This window comes from Bubalus bubalis, chromosome 5 (assembly GCF_019923935.1).
Source record: "Bubalus bubalis isolate 160015118507 breed Murrah chromosome 5, NDDB_SH_1, whole genome shotgun sequence".
NCBI classification, from domain to species: domain Eukaryota; kingdom Metazoa; phylum Chordata; class Mammalia; order Artiodactyla; family Bovidae; genus Bubalus; species Bubalus bubalis.
Window position 1 is genome coordinate 30277926 of NC_059161.1, and position 24391 is coordinate 30302316.

Genomic DNA, 24391 nt, shown 5'->3' on the forward strand with positions numbered 1-24391 from the left:
CCCAGCCAGGGCTCACCGTGTGTGGACGAGGATCGAGTCCTGGTACAGCCGATCGTACATGCAGATCTTCAGGTCTACGTTGGGCTTTGGTACCCAGACAGGCACATCGATAGCCACGCCAACGACTTTGAAATATAACTGAATTTGAACACGAAAATCCAATAACACACATGTTCATCAGCAGAGCAGGCAGTGCTTGTGAGCGCTAACACAGAGCTCAGAGCATGGTCTGTAATTCTTACAAGTACCGCGTGCCCAGTCATGTCTAACTCTGTGTAACCCAAAGGCTCCTTTGTCTATGGGATTTTCTCCAGGCAAGAATACTGGAGTGGTTTGCCATGCCCTTCCCCAGGGGATCTTCTAAACCCAGGGACAGAACCTGTCTCTTGCATCTCCTGCATTGGCAGGCGGGTTCTTTACTACTAGTGCCACCTGGGAAGTCCCAGCTGTTACAAGTATTGGAAGGTTAATAATTAAACTGGCCATTGGGACTTCCCTGGTGGTCCAGTGGCAAGACTATGCACTCCCAATGTGGGGGATCCAGGTTGGATCCCTGGTCAGAGAACTAGATCTCACATGCCACAATTAAGACCAGTTGCAGCCAAATAAATATTAAAAAAAAAATTAAACTAACCATGTTTTTGAGATCTATGGCAGTTTTCACATTAGATAATTTTTTTTTTTAATGCGCAGAGCTCTATTTATTTTTTGATCATGCTCTGAGGCATGTGGGATCTTAGTTCTCTGACTAGGAACTGAACATTGGCAGTGAGAGCTCAGCATCCTAACCACTGAACCTAACCACTGAACTTCCTAACCAGGGAAGTCCTTCACGTCATATAATTTTTTTAAAAAGTCTTTATTGGATTTGTTACAATATTGCTTCTGTTTTATGTTTTGGTGTGTTTTTTTTTGGCCACGAGGCATGTGAGATTTTAGTTCCCCTATCAAGGATCAAACCCCACACTCCCTGCATTGGAAGGTGGATTCTTAACCACTGGACCACCAGGGAGGTCCCCACATCATATAATTTAAATAATCCTGTTTATTTTCAAAATTTTTAAACATGAGAAGGTAGACTTGTACAATGGGTTTTCACAAACGTGTCATGCAGCTTCCTAAATATCCACATTTTTAGCAGTTTAGAAAAACCCTTTTGCTACAAAATCGTGTGTCACACAGGCTGTGCACATGGCCAACACAGATGGAAGCTCAGGTCTCTCAAGGGCTCAGACACAGAGGTGCTTCTCCCTGCAGTTGGACCCCGAGTCCTGGTCTCAGAGCTGGGCTTTGTGGGTGTCTTGCCAGGTGAGTGTGTGCACAGCGGCACCCCCAGGGTAGCGCCAGGGACCACCAACCCACAAGACTGTGTGTGGGGCCTTCCTTCCTACCACCTGCAGGACTGTGACCTCAGAACACAGCTGGACCAGATCCGAGGCCACTGGGTCGCTGAAACACACAGCCCATTTCCAGGGCCAGAGACAGACCAGACAGAATAAACAAAAAGCAGGTCCAGGGAGATGGAGCTGCTGGGGCAGTTGGGAGAGGGTTTGAGGACAAAGGCAACCTCTTCTGTCAGAGGCAGCAGGGGTGGGCTGGAGCAGTGGCTGAGAGGCTCAGAGGCCCCGAGCAGCATCCTGGTGGCAGGGCCAGGCAGGTCAGAGAGGCCAGTCTTGCCAGCACCTGTATCAGCTCCAGGCGAGCAGATGGACTCAGGGGGTGACACGTGACAAATGAGTGTGAAGAAAGACCCAGGCCTCGGAGTTCAGACTTCCACAAAGGAGGGCAAGGAAGCCCCCATCTACAGCAGAGCCAGCAGGGTGGGAAAGAGAGGCTTGGACATGGGAGGGGGGCCGTCCCCATGGGGAGATGGCAGCAGGGCCCCCAGACCCCTGGATGGGAAGGGGCTGCAGGCTGGCAGATTCCAGACCTGTCATAAGGGGCCTGATCTCAGGAAAACAGGCAGGCAGGATGGGGAGCCCATACCCCTGCTCACCCAAGGAGGCCGAGAGCTGCACAGTGGGTGCGTGTGTGTCCCCAGTTCTGGTTGGGAGAGGTCAGTGCATGGGGAGCAGTCAAGGTGTTCACTGCCTGCCTCACTCAGCAGGGCCCCCATGGGCTGGCACATGCTTGATTCAAAGCCACAGCCCCAGCCAGGCTGTCCTCTCTTGAGTGATTGGTTACCCAGCACTGGCCCGTGTTCCTTCCCGTCACAGAGCAGGGGCTCTGTGGGGTCCTGTAGGGTACCAGGGGGCTCCATGGGGTCCTGTAGGGTTCTCTGAGGCTCTGTGGAACTCCAATTGGTACTACTGACAGGGGGCAGTGTGAGTATGGTGGAACACTATGGGGTACTGTAGGGCATGGCCCATTCCTTGGGGTTTCTGTTCAAACAAATGAGTGTCTTGTCGCAAATCTCTGGCCGCTGAATAGGAATCATGGCAGAGCAGAGACTTCCGAAGCGGTGAGGAGAGGACAGTGCAGTGAGTACAGATGCATCAACTGGTCACAGCTGGAAAGAGATCACCTGCCCGGAAACATGGACCATGGTGTCAGGTCAGAACTCCTAAAGCAGTGGCAGTAGGTTCAGAGGAGATTCTAATAATTCAGTGAAACTTAAGTGAAATGGAGACACTGAAGGCCAAGAAAGAGGGTCAGTAAGAGGGACACAATGTCACACTGTATTTCGGTCATAAGAAAGTGCTGGCCGAGTGTCCTGCTGGGCACAGTCTGTCCTGGAGGGTTTTCCTCTTCCATTTAAGAAGTGGAAGGTCATGTGGGATTTGGGGGCTGAAAGTGGAGGGGACTGTTCATGGAATGGAAAGTAGAATTTCCAAATAACAGGAAGAAAAGGAATAAGTAGCAACTTGATTAAACCAACCAAAACAAGAAAATTGAAAGTGAGGAAATAATATCATAAAATGAATAGTCAATACAACTAATGGAAGAAGTAAAACAAAGTGTGTCAATGTTTTGGAGATTAATTCTTTGTCATTTGTAGTAACAGTGGTGAGAGTGGGCACTCTTGTCTTGTTCCTGATTTTAGAGGTAATGCTTTCAATTTTTTGAGAAATGTCTGTTTAGCTCTTTTGCCCACTTTTTGATTGGGTTGTTCATTTTTCTGGTACTGAGCTGCATGAGCTGCTTGTATATTTTGGAGATTAAGTGTGTCAGTATTATGCTGTGAACACACTGGAGTGTCCCCATAAAGGCAGACAGCATTAGTTGGATCCATAGACAAAACCTGGCTCCTTAAAAGACATACAGAGCAAAAAAAGGATGACTATGGGAGGGGACACAGGGAAATGAGGCTAAGGGGAAGCAGAGGAGAGCAGGGTAGCTCTATCATTATCATGGGAGCAGCTGTTGTTAGAGATGTCTGAGCAGCAAGGGGGAAGAGGTCTGTTTGGTTCTGGCGGAAGGCATAATTTACTATAAGAAAACAACCACAAACCCTCATGCATCAAACAATAAGGCAGTTGTACAGAGCCCTCTGTGAGGCATGTAAGGAGAACTTGTCAAAGGTTGGGTCACAGGGAAGGTGGACATGCGGAAGGAACATGGAGGGATGCCAAAGCACCTTGAAAGAGAGGAACGGAGCTGGAGGATTCACCCTTTCTGACTCCGGACTATACTGCAAAGCTACAGTCATCAAAACTGCATGGCACTGGTGCAAAAAACAGGCACACAGACCAATGGAACAGGATAGAGAGCCCAGAAATAAACCCATGTACCTATGGTTACCTAATTTATGACAAAGGAGAAAAGAACATACAATGGAGAAAAGACAGTCTCTTTAATAAATGGTGGTGGGAAAACTAGACAGCTACAAGTAAAGAGTGCAATTAGAACATTCTCTAACACCACATCAAAAATAAACTCAAAATGGACTAAATTCCTAAATATAAGACCAGAAACCATTAAACTTCTAGAAGAAAACATAGGCAGGACACTCTTTGACATAAATTGCAGCAATATTTTTTTGGATTTGTGTCCGAAGGCAAAGGAAACAAAAGCAAAAACAAACAAATGGGACTTAATGAAACATAAAAGCTTTTGCACAGGAAAGGAAACCATTGACAAAACTGAAAAGACAACAACAACAACAACAACAACCTGAAAAGACAACCTACTGAATAGGAGAAAATGTTTGCAAATGATATGACTGATAAGAGATTAATATTCAAAATATAGGGTTGGCCAGAAAGTTCCTTTGGTTTTTCTGTAATACAGGCCCCACGTGGTTGGGTGGATGGAAGGTGGAGGGCAGGACCCCATGCCTGGGGAGCAGCATGGTACTCACAGTTGGGCACTGCTGATTCTTAAACACAACCTTGAAACTGTTCTGGACCGTTCCCGGGACAATCGGGGTGAAGATGACGGGCACCTTGATGGAGCTGAAGGGGCCTATGTCCCCCTCTGTTGTCTGCAGGGAAGAGAGGCGGAAGGCTGGTCAGCCTTCACATTCTGGACGGGTACCTCCTATGGCCTCACCATGACCAATCACTGTGTGGTGGGAGGTGGCGGCAGCCATGTGTACACTTGCTCTCCTGATGACCCGGGCCTTGCACACACACATGACCACACATGGATGCACACACATGCACACATGTGGACACACACACACATGGACACACACACATGTACCACATGGACACACGTGCACACACACATGGACCCCACCCCCACCCCTGCCATTCTGGCTAGTGAGGCCCCACACGGAAGTCTCCTCTGTGCTCAACAGGGGCACCCAGGCATGCCTCTTTGGCTCTGGGTCTGACCTAGCCCAGTCAGGGATGGGGTGGCCAGATACGGGCTGAGATAGCTAATCGCCCAGAAGCTGCAGGTCCGGTGACCAGATTAGTCTCATCCAGCTCTGGTCAGATGGACAGGCCACCCCAGGGCTGGAGAAAGGCAGGCCTTGCTGACCTCTCCCAGCGAGAACTCCATCTGTTCCTCATTGGGAGGTATAGTCATGATGGTGGTCAAGGTCACGCCCTCTGATTCTGGAAGAGAAGGGGGTTCACAGGTGAGGCTGGCCAGGCCAGGAGAGCTGGGGCACCAGGGCCCCTTCCTCTCCCAGACCAGGTGCTGTCCTGGAGTCTGTGGAGGCCACCCCAGCCCTCCTGAACAGATACCTCATCCTGACAATATCATGTGCCGCCCTCCCACCTGTCCCCAGGGCTGGCGAGGGCCCTCACAGGGGGCACCCTGACCCAGGCAGGGCCCCCACCCTCCCCCCGACCCAGGTCTGCAAAGAAGGACCACTTGGTGGCACAGGAGGACCAGAGTGGAGTGGGGTTGTGCCCCAGGCCTGGGCAGGGTGTCCTGACCCTTCTGTGCCAGGACAGGGGTCACAGGGCTGTAGGGTCAGTGCAGGTAGACAGCCTGGCTCGTTGGCACAAGAGGCTGTCACTGTGGCCCCAGGTTCACATGGATGTGTTTCCACTCTCACAGCTCCCATGGCCATCTCCTGCATGGGGGCCTTGGGAACTCAGGGACCCCCAACTTCAATGCCATGTGTGGTCCCAGGCCTGGAGTTTCTTGGGTGGACTCAGACAGTGGTCACTGTGGCTTCTGGAGTGGGAGGCCTAGGTGGGAGAAGGTCCTGAGTTGCTCAAAATGGCCTAAGAGCAGCATGTCTGAGAAAGGACAGCAGAGAAACGTGGGGAAGCTGAGAAGTGGACCATCTGAGGCTTTGCTTCAAGGCAGGAGGAGCTGAAAGTGGACTCGAGAGGTTTGTATTAAGAGGAGAAAATGGTAGAAAGCTGTGTGAGGGCTGGGCCGGGTGGGGTCGGGGGGAGGATGGGGGGCCAGGCTGGGGTGGTAGGGGGAGGGGGGCTGCCAAGTCCTGGAAAGGTAACACAGTACCCCCTCCAGCCTGTTTTCACAGTTGTTTGGCCTTGTCTGTGTGGACATGCTCTAAGTGGCTCCTGGAATCTGTCCTCTGGGGCCCTCTGACCCAACACGTAGGCCCTCTGCCTATCACACGGCTGGGACTCGGGGTGTGCTGAGGGGCCCAGGGCTGCATGCTGAGTGCTGCCTCACTGCCCATCACATGGCTGGGACTCAGGGAACCTGTGCCAAGGAGCCCAGGGCTGTATGCTGAGTGCAGGCCATGGGCCCAGCTCACCGATGGGGTGCCCCTCCTCCTGCTCCTTCACGTCCAGCTTTCCAGACTCCTTCTGGCTTGGTACATCTGTAGGAGATGACTCATTGCCCTCCATCTGATGCTCAGAAAAACTGGTCGTGAATTTGTCATACAAACTTTTGTCTTCATACGTGAAGGTACTACTCTGAAAAGAGAACATGATACCTTTAGTGCAGTCCATTTGCCTTTCCCATTAGCTATCCAGATCCACCATCCCTGAGGTGCCACGCTGAGAACCCGGCCATGATCTGGGCTGGGGACCATGGGCTCCTGCATGACCCCCTTGGCAGCTCTCCATTGACCTGTGCTGAGTTTGCCTGGGGCTCAAGGCCTCCTCTAACGCAGGTGGTTTCCTCCTCAGCCCCCTCCTAGAGACTGCACACAGGCATGGGGCCGAGTTCCTCCAGGACACCTGTTGCTCTCTACCGTGAGCTTGGGCACCCCCCAGGCTCCAGCCCAGAGCTCTCCTGGCTTTGGCCCAGACCCCTGCAGGCTGAGAGCAGGCTGGCTTCATCTCTGCTCCTTTCCAAGAGGCCACTGACCCGCAGGCCTCTCCCCTGGGCTCAGGAACAGACTGACTGAGTGCCTGCTGTGTGTGACTCAGGGTCCATGGGGGACCTGCAGGGTATTGTCCTGGTGGAGCTGCCGTCCAGCTGCTCAGATGCCCACTGAGACACAGAGCCAGTGCCCGTGGAGAGCCTGAGGGCCCGGCCGCTTGTCCTCCCTCCATAAGCCTGGCTCCTGCACCCTCTCTTCCCTCATCAACCCATGCTCTGGGTTCACACCCCAGTCCCAACCTCTGTTGCAGCAGCTGGCCCATGTTGCTGTTCAGGGTACCTCTGCCCTCTCCCTCTCCAGGGGAGACCCTCCCAGGACCTTTGCTGAAACCCCTTAATGCAGCAGAGAAAACAGACTAAGTGCTTCTTATAGGAAAGTTTCAACTAACTTAGACATGTATTTTGAGGCAAACTTTCTCTCTTTGTTCTCACCCCCAAAATGACCACCACACCCCTTCCCTGTCCACTGGCTGTTTTGGAAGTTGTCTCCGTGGATGGGGTCCCTCCTGTTTCTGTTTCCTTGGCAGCACGTGCACAGCCTTCCCATGAGAGGACCAGGGCCTCCCTCATACTTTTGAGAGAGATGTGGGTGCGGGGCAGGGTTTGCTGAGCTTTTCAGCCTGAGGGGTCTGGGATGCCCCCACTCTGAGAATGCTTGTCCACTGCCTTGCCAACACACGTGACAGGGGACAGTGTCCTGCCGCCAAGGTGTGCTCCCTACAGAGTTTGAGCACTTCCAGATGGACTGGAGGCTGTCCTGCCACCCCTCCTCGTCCTGCTCACATCAACAGGATCCTTTGACTCATGGCCCACTTCACACTCATGGGACTGTATCTTGGGGCAGGAGATACCACGTGCTGCCCTCGGCTGAGCAGCCACAGCATTGACCAGGAGCAGCGGCACACTCACTAATTTTAGGACCGACTGGGAGGTGTCCATCTCACAAGTCTCTGATGCCAGAAGAAATCTGAACTTGGTGCCCAAGCCCCCAGTGTTGGTCAGCGTGATGGTCCGGATTGCAGTCTCACCCACTGTGTAGCTGCCAAAGTCGATGAGCTCCTTGTCGAGAGACAGCTGTCAGAAGACCTCGAGTGAGCCAGGATGACCACAGCAGGTCTCCTCTCCCACTTGCCACCCCATAGCCGAGGGGACATGGAGCTCTGACCCCATCCGCACACTCATGGATAAGGTCTGCATCTGGCTCCATGGGGGAGAGGAAAGGTCTCTGCACTGTCCACGAACACAATTCACATGCCAGAAATCATAAACTTGTGTATTGATCATGACATTGGGGAGCACCTGAGTCCAATTTTTAAAAAATCAAGCCAGCTAAAAAGAAATGAGCTATCAAGCCATAAAAAAACATGGAGGAACCTTAGATGTGTATAGCTACATAAGTGAAAGAAGTCTGTTTGAAAAGTTTTCAAACTGTACAATTCCAACTATATAGCATTCTGGAAAAGGCTAAAAAAATTCAATGGTTGTATATTAATAAAAGATTCACCATAGCAAGAAGAGATAACAATTATAATCACTTATGCATCTGGCAGACTACCAAAAGTACATGAAGCAAGAACTGAGGAAATTGAAGGAGAAATATAGCTCTATAATACTCTTCTCATAATGAACAGAACAACCAGAGAGAAGATAAGTAAGGAAATACAGAACTTAAGCAGCACAATAAATCATGTGATCTAACAGATGCATACAGAACACTTCACCCAACAACAACACATATGTTTTTGTCAGGTGCACACAAGACATTTTCCAGGACTGACCATAAGTTAGGCCACAAAAGACTCAACAGACTTTAAAAGAGAGATATCATACAAAGTATCTTCTCTGACCACAACAGGATAAAGCTAAAAATCAAAAACATAAAGAAAACAAGAAAATTCACAAAATTATGGAAATTAAGCAAAAAATCAAAGAAGAAATCACAAGGGAAATTATAAAATAACTAGAGATGAATGAAAACAAAAACACAATACACCAAAACTCATGGGATGCAGTGGAAGGGTCATTGAAGGGGAAATTTATAGCTATAAAAACTGACATTAATAAATAATACAGATCTAAAATAAACAATTTATGTTTACAACTCAAGAAATTAGGAAAAGAACAAACAAAACTCCAAAACTAGCAGACAAAATAAAATAAGGATCAGCGCAGAGATAAAGTAGAGAATAGAAAAATAATAGAGAAAATTAATGAAACCAAAAGTTGGTTATTCAAAAAGATCAACAAAATTGACAAACTTTTGCCTACATGGACTAAGAAAATAAAGACTCAAAGTAGTAAAATCAGAAATGAAAATGGGGACATTAATACTGATTCTGCAGAAGTAAAAAGAATTCTGAGAAAGTACATGGGCTTCCCTTATGGCTCAGCTGGCAAGAATCCACCTGCAATGCGGGACACCTGGGTTTCATCCCTGGGTTTGATCCCTGGGTTGGGAAGATCCCCTCGAGAAGGGAAAGGCTACTCACTCCAGTATTCTGGCCTGGAGAATTCCATGGACTGTACAGTCTATGGGGTCGCAAAGAGTCAGACATGACTGAGCGACTTTCTCTTTCATTTCAAGAAAGTACTACCCTTGTACCAACAAACTGGATAACCCAGAATTCCTAGAAACACAAAAACCTTCCAACACTAAACCACAAAGAAATAAGACAATTTGAATAGACCTATAACTAGTAAGAAGACTGGTTCCGCAATAAAACATTTCCTGACAAGGCCCTGACCTGATGATCAAAATGTGCATCGCAGGGTCCCAGGAGGAGGACAGAAAAGGGCTGCGGGAATATTTAAAAAAAAACAATGGCCGAAAATGAGGGGCAATCGACAGTAACACAATAATAGTGGGGGACTTTAACATCCCACTTACACCAAAGGACAGATCATCAAAACAGAGAATCAATAAGGAAACACAAACCTCAAATGAAACATTAGTTCAAGAGGACCTAATTGATATATTCAGGACTTTCCATCCAAATGCAGAAGAATACACTCTCAAGTGCACATGGAACCAGGATAGACCACATCTTGGGCCACAAATCAAGACTCAGTGAATTTAAGAAAACTGAAATTGTTACCAAGTATTTTCTCTGATCACAATTCTGTAAGACTAGATATTAACTACAGGAAAAAAAAAACTGCAAAAAACAAACTCATGGAGATTAAACAATACATTACTAAATAACAAAGAGGTTACTGAAGAAATAAGAAGGGAAATCAAGATTCCTAGAAACAAATGACAATGAAAACACAAGGACCCAAAATCTATGGGATTCAGCAAAAGCAGCTCTAAGAGGGAAGTTTACAGCAGTACGATCCTACCTCAAGAAACAAGAAAAGCATCAAATAGACAACCTAACTCTACATCTATAGCAGCTGGAAAAAGAAGAACAAAAAACCCCAATGTCAGCTGCTGCTGCTGCTAAGTCACTTCAGTCGTGTCCGACTCTGTACGACTCCATAGACGGTAGCCCACCAGGCTCCCCGTCCCTGGGATTCTCCAGGCAAGAACACTGGAGTGTCTTGCCATTTCCTTCTCCAATGCATGAAATTGAAAAGTGAAAGTGAAGTCGCCCAGTCGTGTCCGACTCTTCGCAACCCCATGGACTACAGCCCATCAGGCTCCTCCGTCCATGGGATTTTCCAGGAAGAGTACTGGAGCAGGGTGCCATCGCCTTCTCCAATGTCAGCAGAAGGAAATAAATCATAAATTTCAGAGCAGAAATAAAGGAAAAAGAAATGAAGGAAATACTAGCAAAGATTAATAAAACTAAAATCTGGTTCTTTGAGAAGATAAACAAAATTGACAAACCACTAGCCAGACTCATCAAGAAAAAAGAGGGAGAAAAGTCAAATCAACAAAATTAGAAATGAAAAAGGAGAGGTTAAAACATATAACACAGAATACAAAGGATCATAAAAGAATATTATGAGCAACTGTATACTAACAAAATGGACAACCTAGAAGAAATGCACAGATCATTAGAAAAGTTCAACCTCCCAAGACTGAACCAGGAAGAAATAGAAATTATGAACAACCCAATTACAAACACTGAAATCCAAACAGTGATTAAAAATCTCCCCAAAAACAAAAGCACAGGACCAGATGACTTCACAGGGGACATCTGTAAAACATTTAGAGAAGAGCTAATGTCTATTTTTCTGAAACTCTTCCAAAAAACTGCAGAGCATGGAACACTTCCAAACTCATTCTATGAGGCCCCCATCACCCTGATACCAAAACCAGGCAAAGACAACACAAAAAAAGAAAATTATAGGCAAATATTACTGATGAATATAGATGCAAAAATCCCCAACAAAATTTTAGCAAACATAATTTGACAACATGCTAAAAAGCTCATACACCATGATCAAGTCAGGTTTATTCCAGGGATGCAAGGATTCTTCAATATACACAAATCAATCAATGCAATACACCATATTAACAAACTGAAATATATAAACCATATGATCATCTCAATAGATGCAGAAAAAGCCTTTGACAAAATTCAGCACCCATTTATGGTAAAAAACGCTTCAAAAAATGGGCATAGAAGGAACCTCAACGTAGTAAAGGCCATATATGATAAGCCCAAAGCAAACATTATTTCCAATGGTAAAAAACTAAAAGCATTCCCTCCAAGATCAGGAACAAGACAAGGGTGTCCACTCTCACCACTATTATTCAACATAGTTTTGGAAGTTCTAGCTATGACAATTAGAGAAGAAAAAGAAATAAAAAGAATCCAGATCAGAAATGAAGAAGTAAAACTCTCATTGTTTGCAGATGACATGATACTATACATAGAAAACCCAAAAGAAACTATAAGAAAATTACTAGTGAATTCAGCAAAGTCACAGAATACAAGGTCAATACACAGAAATCACTTGTATTCCTATACACTAACAATGAAAAATCAGAAAGAGAACTTGAGGAATCAATCCCATTCACCACTGCAACAAAAAGAATAAAATTTCTAGGAATAAACCTACCTAAGGAGACAAAAGAACTGTATATGGAAAAGTATAAGACACTGATGAAGGAAATCAAAGATGACATCAACAGATGGAGAGATAGTCCAAGTTCCTGGGTAGGAAGAATCAATATTGTGAAAATGACTATACTACCAGATGCAATCTACAGATTCAATGTGATCCCTATCAAATTACCAATGGCATTTTTCACAGAACTAGAACAAAAATTTTCACAATTCATATGGAAACACAAAAGATCCTGAATAGCCAAGGCAGTCTTGAGAAAGAAGAATGGAGCTGGAGGAATCAACCTTCCTGACTTCAGATTATACTACAAAGCTACAGTCATCAAGACAGTATGGTACTGGCACAAAAACAGAAATATAGACCAATGGAACAAGATAGAAAGCTCAGAAATAAACCCATGCACCTATGGGTGCCTTATTTTTGACAAAGGAGGCAAGAATATACAATGGGGCAAAGACAGCCTCTTCAATAAGTGGTGCTGGGGAAACTGGACAGCTACATGTAAAACAATGAAATTAGGACATTTCCTAACACCACACACAAAGATAAACTCAAAATGGATTAAAGACCTAAATGTAAGACCAGAAACTATAAAACTCTTAGAGGAAAACATAGGCAGAACACTTGCTGACACAAATCAAAGCAAGATCCTCTATGACCCACCTCCTAGATTAATGGAAATAAAAACAAAGGTAAACAAGTGGGGCCTGATTAAACTTAAAAGCTTTTGCACAGCAAAGAAAACTAAAAGCAAGGTGAAAAGACAACCCTCAGAATGGGAGAAGGTAACAGCAAATGAAACAACTGAAAAAGGATTAGTTTCCAAAATATACAAGCAACTCATACAACTCAATACCAGAAAAACAAACAATCCAATCAAAAAGTGGGAAAAAGACCTAAACAGACATTTCTTCAAAGAAGACATACAGGTGGCTAACAAACACATGAAAAGATGCTTAACATTGCTTATTATGAGAGAAACGCAAATCAAAACTACAATGAGATATCACTCCACACTGGTGAGAATGGCCATCATCAAAAAGTCTGCAAACAATAAATGCTGGAGAGGGTGTGGAGAAAAACGAATCCTCTTGCACTGTTGGTAGGAATGTAAATCGATACAGCCACTATGGAAGACGGTATGGAGATTCCTTAAAAAACTAGGAATAAAACCACCATATGACCCAGCAATCCCACTCCTAGGCATATACCCTGAGGAAACCAAAATTGAAAAAGACACATGTATCCCAATGTTCACTGCAGCACTATTTACAATAGCTAGAACATGGAAGCAACCTAGATGTCCAGTGACAGATGAATGGATAAAGCAGCTGTGGTATTCCATATATACAATGTGATGCTACTCAGCCATAAAAAGGAACGCATTTGAGTCAGTTCTAATGAGGTGGACAGACCCAGAGCCAGAGTGAAGTGAGTCAGAAAGAGAAATATAAATATCATATACTGACACATACATATGGAATCTAAAAAGATGGTACTGATGAATTTATTTTCAGGACAGCAATGGAGAAACAGACATATGAAATTTACAATACCATATGTAAAATAGATAGCCAATGGGAACTTGCTGTGTGACTCAGGGAACTAAAACAGGGGCTCTGTGACAGGCTGAAGGGTGGGATGGGGCCAGATGGGAGGGAGGTTCGGGAAGGAGAGGACATGGGTGTACCTATGGCTGACTCTTGTTGATGTATGACAGAAAAACCACAAGATTCTGAAAGGCAATTATCCTTCAATTAAAAAAATTAAAAAAAAAGTGGTTGAAAGCTCCCCACCTTCAATGAAAGACATGATTACAAACACCCAAGAAGTTCAATAACCTCCGAGGAGGATGAACTCAAAGAGACTCGTGCTGAGACACCTTGTAATCAGACCGTTAAAGGCCAGAGAAAAAGTGAGAACCTTGAAAGGAGGAGGAGAGAAATGATGTGTCACACACAAGGGAGCCTCAGTAAGATCAGGGCAGATTTCTCAACAAACACCTTGGAGGAGAGAGGGCCAGGAGCCGATCTGCTCCAGGAAGAAAAATGTCAGTCGAGAATCCTAAATTTTCAAGAGTGTCCTTCAGGGGCTTCCCTGGTGGCTCAGTTGTAAAGAATCGCCTGTCAATGCAGGAGACAAGGGTTCAATGCCTGGTCCAGGAAGATCCCACATGCCACGGAGGAACTCAGCCCATGCACCACGACTATGGAGCCGGTGCTCTAGAGCTGCAACTGCTGAGCCCACGTGCCACAACCACTGAAGCGTGCACTCCTAGAGCCCACGCTCCACAACAAGAGAAACCGCCACAAAAATAAGCCTGAGCGTCACAACCAACAGTAGCCCCCATTTACTGTAACTAGAGGAAAAAAGCCTGCAGAGCAACGAAGACCCAGCATAGGCAAAGATAATTAAATAAATAAAATCATTAAAAACAACAACAACAACAAAAAAACTGTCCTTCAAAAGACAGGCCCAGATGGACAAGAGCTGCAGGAGTTCTGCCTGCAGGAAGTGCCCCAGCTAGTCGCGCAGGCGAGAGGAAAGGACCCCAGAGAGTAACCCCAGGCTCTGGAAAGGAAGACACACAGTGCTGGTGTCAAAGTCATGATGGTTTGTAACAGCAATTTTAGTTTCCTACATGATTTAAGATGCTAACATAGTCTTTTAAAAAGCATTTTTTAGCCTAAAAGCTGGTGTTATTGTACCTTTGGTTTATAACTCCACATTTTGTTTTCTGTAGAACTAAGAAGCTGATGTATCTACCAATTTCTGTTTATGTTACTGGACACGCAAGTAGTACAAGTAATTTTGTGACATCAACAACTGAACCGAGTGGGACAACGCTATAAAGGAGTGGAGCTTTCATGAGCTGTTAATGTCAGACTGATACAAACCCAGATAGGATAGTTGTGACTTTAGGATGCTAAATGTAATCCCACCACAAGGAAGATACACAGAAGGGGATGAAAAAGGAATTTGAGCATTTCACAACGTAAGGTCAGTTAAACATAAAGATGACAGCGCTGCAGGAGATGAGGGACAAAAGAACTTACAGGGCATGAAAACAAATAGCAAAAGGCCAGGGGCAGAGCCCCCGCAGCACTGAGCCTCAGAAGCTCTGACACAGACTGCAGCAGGGACTGACCTGGAGGGCACTGCACTCCGTGAAAGAAGCTGTTCATAAGAGGAGACGTGCCCTGTGATCCCACTTACATAAGGTACTTAAAGTCATCAGGTTCACAGAGACAGAAAGGAGGATGGAGGGTGCCAGGGGCTGGGGGAGGGTGGGGAGCGAGCATTTAATAAGGAGAGCTCTAGTTTTGCAAGATGAATACTCTGAGATAGACGGTGGTGAGGGCTCAGAGCGCTGTGAGCGTATGGAATACCCCTGGGCTGTGCACTCACAGCCACTTAAGATGGTATACCTATGCCGTGTGCGGTGCTGCTGGTGGTGCAGGCCCTGAGCCGTGTCCAGCTCATGCGACCATGGACGATAGCCTGCCAGGCTCCTCCGTCCATGGGATTTCCTACACATGCCATGTCTAGGTATGTATTTTACTAGAGTTAAAGCCTGAAAGAAAAGAGACTTAAGAGCTTAATAATCAAATGCAATATGTGAGCTTGATTGTATCTCAGCTCAAAAAAACCACAGTTATAGAAGGTGGTCTGGGGACAACTCAGTACATTTGAATATGGACTGGGTGGGAGGTGATGACTAGGAATGTGGTTAATTGTATTTGAGATGCTGATGTTTTATAAGGATGGGTATTGAGCAATAGGAAATTGCTGATTCATTCCGAAGTGGGCCAGGTAAGCAGACAGATAGACAGAAGAAGTGGCAAATGTTGACAGTGACTGGATTCAGGAAGTGATTATATGGATATTCTTTCTGCTTTTCATTAATACGAAAATTTTCTTAATTAAAAGAAAATATCAATTCCATGTAACAAAGGAGATTACAAACAAAATGAAAAAGCAGCTCATGGAATGGAAGAAAATCATTACAAATCACATTGATAAGAAGTTGATATCCAAAATATGTAAAGAATTCACACAACTGAATAGCAAAAACACAAACCAACCCAAACAATATGATTTAAAAATAGACAGAGGAATTGAATAGATATTTTCCCAAACAAGACATACAAATGGCCAACATGCACACGAAATGTCCTCATGAAAGTATCACTGATCATCAGGGAAATGCAAATCAAAACCACAGCTCCCTGTTGTCTTGTATCGTTAGAACATTGTTGCTGTTTAATTGCTGAGTTGTGTCTGACTCTTTGCAACCCCAAGGACTGTACCCTGCCAGGCTTCTCTGTCCATGGGATTTCCCAGGCAAGAATACTGCAGTGGGTTGCCACTTCCTTCTCCAGGGGATCTTCCCAACCCAGGGATTGACCCTGCATCTCCATGTCTCCTGCATTAGCAGGCAGATTCTTTACCATTGAACCACCAGGGAAGCCATACCATTAGAATGCTGCTGCTGCTGCTAAGTCACGTCAGTCATGTCCGACTCTGTGCAACCCCATAGACGGCAGCCCACCAGGTTCCCGCCCCTGGGATTCTCCAGGCAAGAATACTGGAGTGGGTTGCCATTTCCTTCTCCAATGCATGAAAGTGGAAAGTGAAAGGGATGTTGCTCAGTCATGTCCAACTCTTAGAGACCCCATGGACTGCAGCCTACCAGGCTCCTCCGTCCATGAGATTTCCCAAGCAAGAGTACCAGAGTGGGTTGCCATTGCCTTCTCCGTACCATTAGAATAGCTATTATCAAAAAGAAATAAGTAATAAGTGCTGGCAAGGATGTGGAGAAAAAGGAACCTCATGCACTGCTGGTAGGAATATAAACTGGTGATGCCACTGTGGAGAACAGTATGGAGACTCCTCAAATAATTATAAAGAGAATTACAATATGACCCAGTGATCCCAGTTCTGGGTATTTGTCCAAATGAATGAAACCAGTATCATCAGAAGAGTTGTCTGCATGCTCATATTCACTGTAGCACTATTTACAAAAGCCAAGACGTGAAAGCAACCTAAGTGTCAGGTCCATCGACAAATAGATGGATAAAGAAATTGCGGTGGATATAAAATGGAATATTATTCAGCCATAAAAAGGAAACCTTGCCATTTGGAACAATGTGAATGGCATTATGACACATGAAATAAGTCAGGTAGAAAAGATGGGTACTGTATGATTACACTTATGGTGGAATCTGAAAAAAAAATGGAGCTCACAGATACGAGAAAATAAACCAAACAGATGTGGTTTCAGGCGGGGGTGGGGTGGTAGAATGGGTAGAGGGATCAGAAGGCACGAACTCCAGTTACAAGCTCTGGGGATGTGAAAGCTGCATGGTGACTATAATTTACAAAAGAAACCCATCAGGTGACACCACAGAGCTTCTGGGAGGAGCAGGTATCCTGAGACGAGCCCGAGGGTCTCCTCTGACCCAGGGGTCCTGCAAGCTGGATGCCTCCCTGCGCAGACTCTCTGGAAGTTTGCAGCATGGGCATGGGTACCCACCTCCCCAGACATCAGCCTCAGACCCGCCTCCCCCCACACCCCCGATGCTCAGCACAAACTCACAGAGCATTTCTTTGTTGAACATTTCAGTGGAACAGAAAATCCGCCTGTCTGAGCCAGAAACGAGACACTTCCTTCCAGATCTTTGTTTATCTAAAAAATAAAACCCCCGACCACCCACACATTTGCAGCTTCCATGTGACACGTGCTATCTGGACAACCCACCCCCACTGCTGCCTAAGGGAGGGGCCTGCAGCCCATCCCACTGGACCCGCGGGCATCAGCAGTCACACTTGCCACCCAGGGATGCAGAAGGGCCTCCGTGTCACCTTGTCTGAGCTGAAGAAGAGTCTCCAGCATGTTTTGGAAATTAGCCAAGCGGAGGCCACATGCCACTCCCTCTGCATTGCAGTGTGTCCTTCCTCCATCACAACATCCTGTGGAGCCTGGGGCAGCGGAGACCCCAATTCCACCCACCACCCTCTCGAGATAGTAGAAAACCCCCTTTTCCACAGCTTGGTTTTTGGACTGACACTCACCATGGGCTTGAAGGTGACAAGCACTTCGCAGGACATGCCGGCTGATAGTGGGCCCGGGGGGTCAAAGCTGCGGGAACAACAACAGAGCAGGGCTGAGCCTCCTGCCGTGTCCCCAGATGGGCTGGAGCCATTGTCCCAGACAGCCAGTGCCTGGGCAGGCCATTGAAACCTCCTTCTCACCCTGTCCCGGGGGCTGAGCCTCTGCTGCCTCCCTGGGGCTCAGTCCACAGGAGATACTCCAGGGACATCTGAGTGTCAGTTGTGTGAGTGAAGGAGCGGAGGGAGAGAGGAGGGAGGGAAATGGGGAAAGGAGGGGAGGGGGAGGGGAAAGGGAAGGAGGGAGGGAAGGAGGGGCTGGCCCCAGAGGGTACAGATGCTTTGGGGTGAGCAGCGGTCATGGTTCCCTGGGGGCATGAGCCAGGCCTGGAACCAAGGGTCTAGGACTTTGGTTTCAAGGTGATGGGCTGTGAGCTAGGCAGGGAGCTGGGACTGAAGGTGGTACATTCAACTGGAGCCATCTGAGCCCCACTTCAAGTAAAAGGATCAGGAAAACAGCCTCACATTCCCAGTGTTCTGGAAGGACTTTGAATTTGTCTGAAAAAAAAGGAGCCCCCCACAAAATTGCTAACATGAAACATGAGGTCCATTTTCACAAGGTTGGATTTTACCTCTTGTACTTTGCTTAGAAAACACAAGCAAAAACTTAATATTAAAATCTGTCTCTGGCTGGCAGCGTCCCAGGGGCTCAAGGCAGAAGTAGACCCGAGCTCCTCGTGTTGGGAGGGAAGTGGTGTTAGACAAACAGAGTCCCAAATGGCATCTCACCAGTGGATGGGTCAAAACCCAGACCTGAAAGCTGTGCACAAACCGACAGGGACACGGCAAGGGGCAGGGCCAGACCCCAGGACCTCAGGTGGCAGAATTACTGAAGGGAGACTTTTACAGACGTGAGAAAAGAACCGGAAATATCAGCTGATCTGAAAGACAGCTTGGGACCTTCAGAAATGAGGAATATGGCAACTGGAATTGGAAATGAAATTAGTAATTTCAACAGCCGATTAGATACCATAAAAGAGAGAAGTGAATGGAGGGACAGACCCCAGAAACTTGCTCAGAGAGATGACGGCAAAGGCCGGGGGGTGGTGTGAGGTGTGATACAGGGGTCAGGAAGCGTGGGGGTGCAGAGCAGACAGGTTTCAAGTCGAGCACAGAGGGCCGGTCCGTGAGGATGGATGGGGACAGTGTGTGAAGGGCCAGGGAGGAGGGATGTCCACAGTTGTTGGCAGAGCCTGACCAGGAAGCACAGGGAGTTCTAAAACGGCTCTAGGAGACAGCGATCCACAGCAGACATGGTGGTGGACATGCTGGACCCCAAGGGCCCGGCAACCTCATGGTGATCAGAGGAGGCTGGATAACCTATGAAGACAGGGGACTGGCCGGAAAGCCGACTTCCAACGGCAACAGCATAAGCCAAGCAGACAGGGAGGAATATCCTCATGGTGTTGAGAGAAAAAGCTGCCCATAAAACATTCCTGATCCAGGCTGGGGAGGGTGACTTGGGGTGGCCAAGGTGATGTGACCAAACGACTGTGCACCCCCGCCCACTCCTCCAGAAACCACAGATCCACAGGGAGAACCAGCCACACGGAAAGCCCCGCTGTCAGCACGCCCGACAGTGGAGGACACGCAGGTGATAAATGTGGAACAAGGGAAGACAGAAAAGGGAGTGAAGATCCTGCATCTGGCTCACAAGCTGCACAGAACGGACAGTGAGTCCAATGGGGAGACTGACCAGAGCCCCGGCCAGCAGCACAGCCCTGGAAGGCACCGCGGGCAGCGGACAGGGCCTCGGAGGCTGCAGCACTCACAGCAGGAGCCACGCACACCTGGGTACTTACAGCCCCAGGGACCTCCCCATTGACGATGAGGAGGAGCGGAAGAAGCCAGGAAGGGGAGGAGAAAAAACCCTTAACGAAGAAGTCAAAATGCTTAAAGAGCAGAAGAGAAATGGGCCCTGCAGAGAGACACAGTAACGGTCGTTATGAGGGAAATGAGGGAAAACAAAATAAGAAGGAAGAGAGGATTCCAGGGACCAGAAGGGATCACAGACGAGAGAATCTGGCTCAGGCATCAGCAGGGTCTCAAGAGAAGAAACCTGAAACTCTGGAGCAGACTGAAAATTTAAAGAGTTCAAGTACACAGTCCTGAAATAAAAAGATGGCTTTTCTCTTTACTTTGAGGAGGCACAAGGTCCCACAGGGAGCTCTCACTCAGAGCCATTGACCTCAAAACACAGAGGAGGAAATGTCAAGCCATTCATCAGGGAAAATGGGGCTGGCCTGAGGACGGGGGCCGAGACACTTCAGAAAATGCCCGCGGGCCCCAAGTGTGGTTCAAACAAAGAGGCTCTGGGAGCAGCTGCAGGGACTAAGGCCCGGCCCATGGCCACCCCACTGCCTACTCCACGTGGATGAAGTCCTGCAGGCTCTCGTCCACGCCCACCAGCTTGCAGTAGTTAATCGTGTAGGTGGCATTGATCAGCGTGATCTTCTTCTTGTACACTTTGCCCACATCAAAGTCCTAGGTAAAGCGAGTGAAAAGTTAATACTCAAAGCTCTCTGGTGGCTGCTTCTCGGCACCTGACAGCCATGCCTGGGAGACCAGGACGTCTCCCTGGTCTCCCAGGACGTCTCCCTGGTCTCCCAGGACCTCCGCCTTGGGCAGGAAGCAGGTGCCTGGGGACCAGCGGGTGTGGGTCCCCCAGCAAAGGGTTGGGTGGTGCCTGGCTCCTCCAGGGGGACTGGGAAGTTGTGACGTCCCAGCCTCCCTAGGACCAGTGCCCTCCTGGGCCGGTGCCTGAGCCCTTCCATGGGACCCTGTCACCCTCAGTCCCAGGTGAGGACACTGGTACCGGGACCCTGGGCTCACCTTGAAGTGGATGAACTTGGGCTTGCTGTTGAAGGGGCACCCTCTGAACTCACGCCCTGATGCCACCTGTTTGTGGATCACCCCACTGCGTAGTCGTTGCATTGTCCGCGCCAGGATGTCCTTGTCCATCTTTGTTCCACCCACCGGCTTCTGGTCCACATCCTCCTTGGATACCTGGGGATTGACAGGGCCATCTGGAAAGCCTGGCCAGGCCTCCCTGAGGGCAGCTGGGGAGTGAGGGACACGAACAGCCAGGATCACTGAGGCCGCATGGGGCGGAGAGGGAGCCACGTGGGGAGGGGGGCATGCAATATCCAAGGTGGGGCACCAGCAAGGTGGTGGGGGTGGGGGACAAGAGGCTGAGCAGAGCCATCCACGACCTAGAGGATTTCTGGAAAATAATGGCAGAGGGGGGGTTTCTAGATTTTTTGTTGTTCAGTTGCTCAGTCGTGTCCCACTCTTTGCGACCTCATGGACTATAGCACGCCAGGCTTCCCTGTCCTTCACCATCTTCCAGAGTTTGCTCAAACTCATGTTCATTGCCATCCAAGTATCTCATCCTCTGTTGTCCTCTTCTTCTCCTGCCCTCTATCTTTCCCAGCATCAGGGTCTTTTCCAATGAGTCAGCTCTTCACATCAACTGGCCAAAGTATTGGAGCTTCAGCATCAGTCCTTCCAATGAATATTCAGGGTTGATTTCCTTTAGGATGGACCAGTTTGATCTCCTTGCAGTCCAGGGACTCTCAAGAGTCTTTTCTACTACTACAGTTTGAAAGTATTTTAAAATCAGGCCAAGAAAAAGTTTTTGAAAATTTCTACAGGAAGCAACATTTTTTCAAGTGGCACAAAGGTGCAGCCCTGACAGTCTCAGTGACTTAGAGAGGGAGTCTCTGGGGGCCTGTCTCTGGTGCCGGGGCCAACCCAGGGACTGGCACCCTCCTGCCCTTGCACTCTGGGGTGGAAGCTGGCCTGCTGACTGGTGACCCCTGTGCAGTGACCCCAAGCCTGAGTGGGGTAGTGCCCAGCTCCAGCCCAGTCAGTCAGGCCTCCTTAGAACCAGCAGAACCAAATGGCTTGACCCTCAAAATGATGGGAATGAGTTTGCCCACAGATAGAGGTGACGCCCTCCCGGGTGGCCAGAAACAAAGCTGGGGCCAGCATCCTGCCACGTGCACTGGACACTTGCCAACTCCGTGGCTCACAGAGCTATGCCTGCTGGGATGACCACTGCCCTGACAGAAGGCTGTCAAAGGAAGTGTGAGCAGGCCTTCCAGCCATAGGCTTCCCAGTGGTAAGTGCAGGAATCAGGGCTCACTCCCTCACCCTGAGCCCCAGCCTGCACCTGCTGTGTGTGGCCCCTGCCGGCCTGTGTGCTATGGGGCAGGGAGGCAGTCAGGAGAAGCCGCAGAGCAGCACCCATGAGCGAGGCCCCAGCGGTCATCAGGACGGGGTGGGGGTGGGTGGGGGAGACGGGGCTGTGTCTGTGTCTGAGGAGCTACCTGGAAAGGCTTGTAGTCCTCATTCCAGAGCCCGGGGATCTCCGGCCAAGCCAGTGTGTCCTCCCCGCCGAGGCTCCCGTCCCCCTGGACAGACTCACTGGAGATGGCCGTCAGCAATGGAGAGGACTGGCAGAATCTGGACCTGGTCTCCTGGAGCTGGGGGAGAAAGACACGGCTCATTCTAGAAAAGAGAACATGCTGACAGGAGGAGGACCCCCCAGGCCCCTAGGCCCGCCCCACATAGATGGGAAGGAGGACCCCGGGACCTCAGGCCCCACTCTGCATCAGAGACCAGAGCACACATCGTTTGTCACTTCCATTTAAAGTACAAGTGTCTACACATCATGAAAGCCTTTCTCCAGGGCCCACATATGTGCTGGAATCCCCTTCACAGACCTTTATCTGCTCTTGGGCTGGACCTGGCCTCTGTCCAGGGACATCAGGCTGGAATAGGGATAAGGGTGGAGACTGACGTTGCTGCAGGTGAGAGAAAGGCCCCCCGCGGAGAAGAGCAGGAGCACTCTGGCTGGTGAGACAATAGGGAGGAGGCAGCAGGAGGTGCAGGTGGGCGCTGCCCAGGACAGCAGGGTGGAGAGGGGCACTGAGAGGAGTGGAGACCCTGGGGGGCAACATGCAATGAAGCCTGGGGGCCCAGCCGGCAGCACCCTTGTTAGAGCCAGTGAGCTGGGCCTTCAGGTTGGGGATGCACAGGGCAGAAGTGGAAGGGCCACCTGGGCTCAGGACAGGGTCCCAAGATCCCTGTCCCACATCTTCAGGCACAGTAAGCAGGTCACCAAAACGATGCACATGTACGGCGGCCCGAGACAATCTTGTTTAGGGTACGGGTGGCTGTGGGGTCTGCCTCTCAGTGGGTGAGGCACCAGAGACCGGGGAGGCTGCCACCGGCCTGCCTTGGGAGGGAGCCTCGAGGCCATCCATGGCCCTGGTGGTGGGGGTGGGGCATCAGACGCAAGCACCGGGAGGAGAGGTACTGGGGCCAGGCGCTCTCCGTGGTGCTGATCTTGGCTGGCAGGCACGGTCCTGTGCCCCCAGGGCATCCGCTCACCAGGGGACAGCAGAGCGGGGCCTCTGTGCTCTGCCCATCGCAGAAGGTGGCCACGTAGCTCCAGGTCTGGTCCCTCAGGCTCCGCTGGCCTGCGGGTCTGGGGGGCTCGGGCCGTGCCCTCCTCCGGTCCTCCATGGCCTCTTCCTTCAAGAGCCGACTCACAATCTCCTGCTTCCTGCGCTTCTGCTCCTCCTCGAAGGCGCTGCAGGGAATGCTGTCTGGGCCGAGAGCCAGACGCCCCCGACCCGAGAGGCTGGGCCCACTGGGCTCCAGGGGAGCAGATGAGGAGGCCCAAGGGTGGCCGGGCCAGAGACCCGGGGCGCCAACCTTGGGCTCTCGTGTCCCTGCTCTCCTAGTCCCCAGGCTTCTGGGGCCCGGCTGAGGCTCAGACCAGGGCAGCCTTGGGTGGGAGGGTGCTGCTCCCCACTTGTCCCTCCCACGTGCCAGGACTGAGAGCCTCAGATGCCAAGGAGCTTCTTCCCAACCCCGGGACCCCTGCAGGTGGGGCAATGGTATGACTAGGGGACACTCCCTAGCAGCAGGACCAGGAAGCCACAGCTGTGCAGATGCTAACAGTGACCACGACGGGTGGGGCTAGGAAGCCAGGGGAGGGGGGGGAAGGGACAGGCCTCCAGCAGGGAGAGGAGACACAGAGCCTAGTGTGCAACGCTGGGCTAGGTGGGAGAGCTGTGAACTCGCTCTAGCATCTTGGGAAGCCCTCCAGAGGACCCTTTTCTCTCAGGGTGGGCGCAGCCTAGGACCTGTGAATGGGGACCTTGAAGGCCCAGGGGTTCTGGGGGATGACGGGGTGCAGCATGGACTGAGGCACCACTGAGCACCTGAGACCAGAAAGTGAGCCCAGGCTACCCTTGCCTTCTGGGAGGGAGGAGAGGGCTAGTAGGGAGCTGGGCATGCAGAGACAAAGGAGTGAGCCACTAGACATAGGGGCATGCCTGGTGGCAGAGTCAGGAGAGGCTGTGCTCTGAGGCCCAGGAGAGGTACCTCGCATGGGGTGGGGGTGGAGGGGAGACGCAGGGTGAGAGGCAGCCTCACTAGCTGTGGCAGACGTGCCCCCACTACCCTGGGGTGCTCCCAGCAT

At 49.4% G+C, this 24391-nt stretch overlaps 1 protein-coding gene across 4 annotated transcripts in view; it reads right to left on the reverse strand.

Annotated features, from left to right (window-relative positions):
- Nucleotides 1-24391, reverse strand: part of CFAP74 (cilia and flagella associated protein 74) — a 91790-nt gene that overhangs the window by 25223 nt on the left and 42176 nt on the right. For 3 of the 4 annotated variants that reach the window (XM_044942870.1, XM_006044664.3, XM_044942869.1), the window contains 12 exons: nt 23293-23494; nt 22623-22670; nt 22227-22382; nt 20728-20901; nt 20261-20379; nt 17800-17866; nt 17324-17413; nt 7615-7779; nt 6131-6293; nt 4927-5003; nt 4301-4423; nt 17-138 (listed from right to left, as the gene is read on the reverse strand). In XM_044942870.1, coding sequence (XP_044798805.1) covers nt 17-138; nt 4301-4423; nt 4927-5003; nt 6131-6293; nt 7615-7779; nt 17324-17413; nt 17800-17866; nt 20261-20379; nt 20728-20901; nt 22227-22382; nt 22623-22670; nt 23293-23494 — 1506 coding nt within the window. Of the gene's footprint in view, nt 1-16; nt 139-4300; nt 4424-4926; nt 5004-6130; nt 6294-7614; nt 7780-17323; nt 17414-17799; nt 17867-20260; nt 20380-20727; nt 20902-22226; nt 22383-22622; nt 22671-23263; nt 23495-24391 lie in introns of all 4 variants that reach the window. The other variant, XM_044942871.1, reaches the window with a different exon arrangement.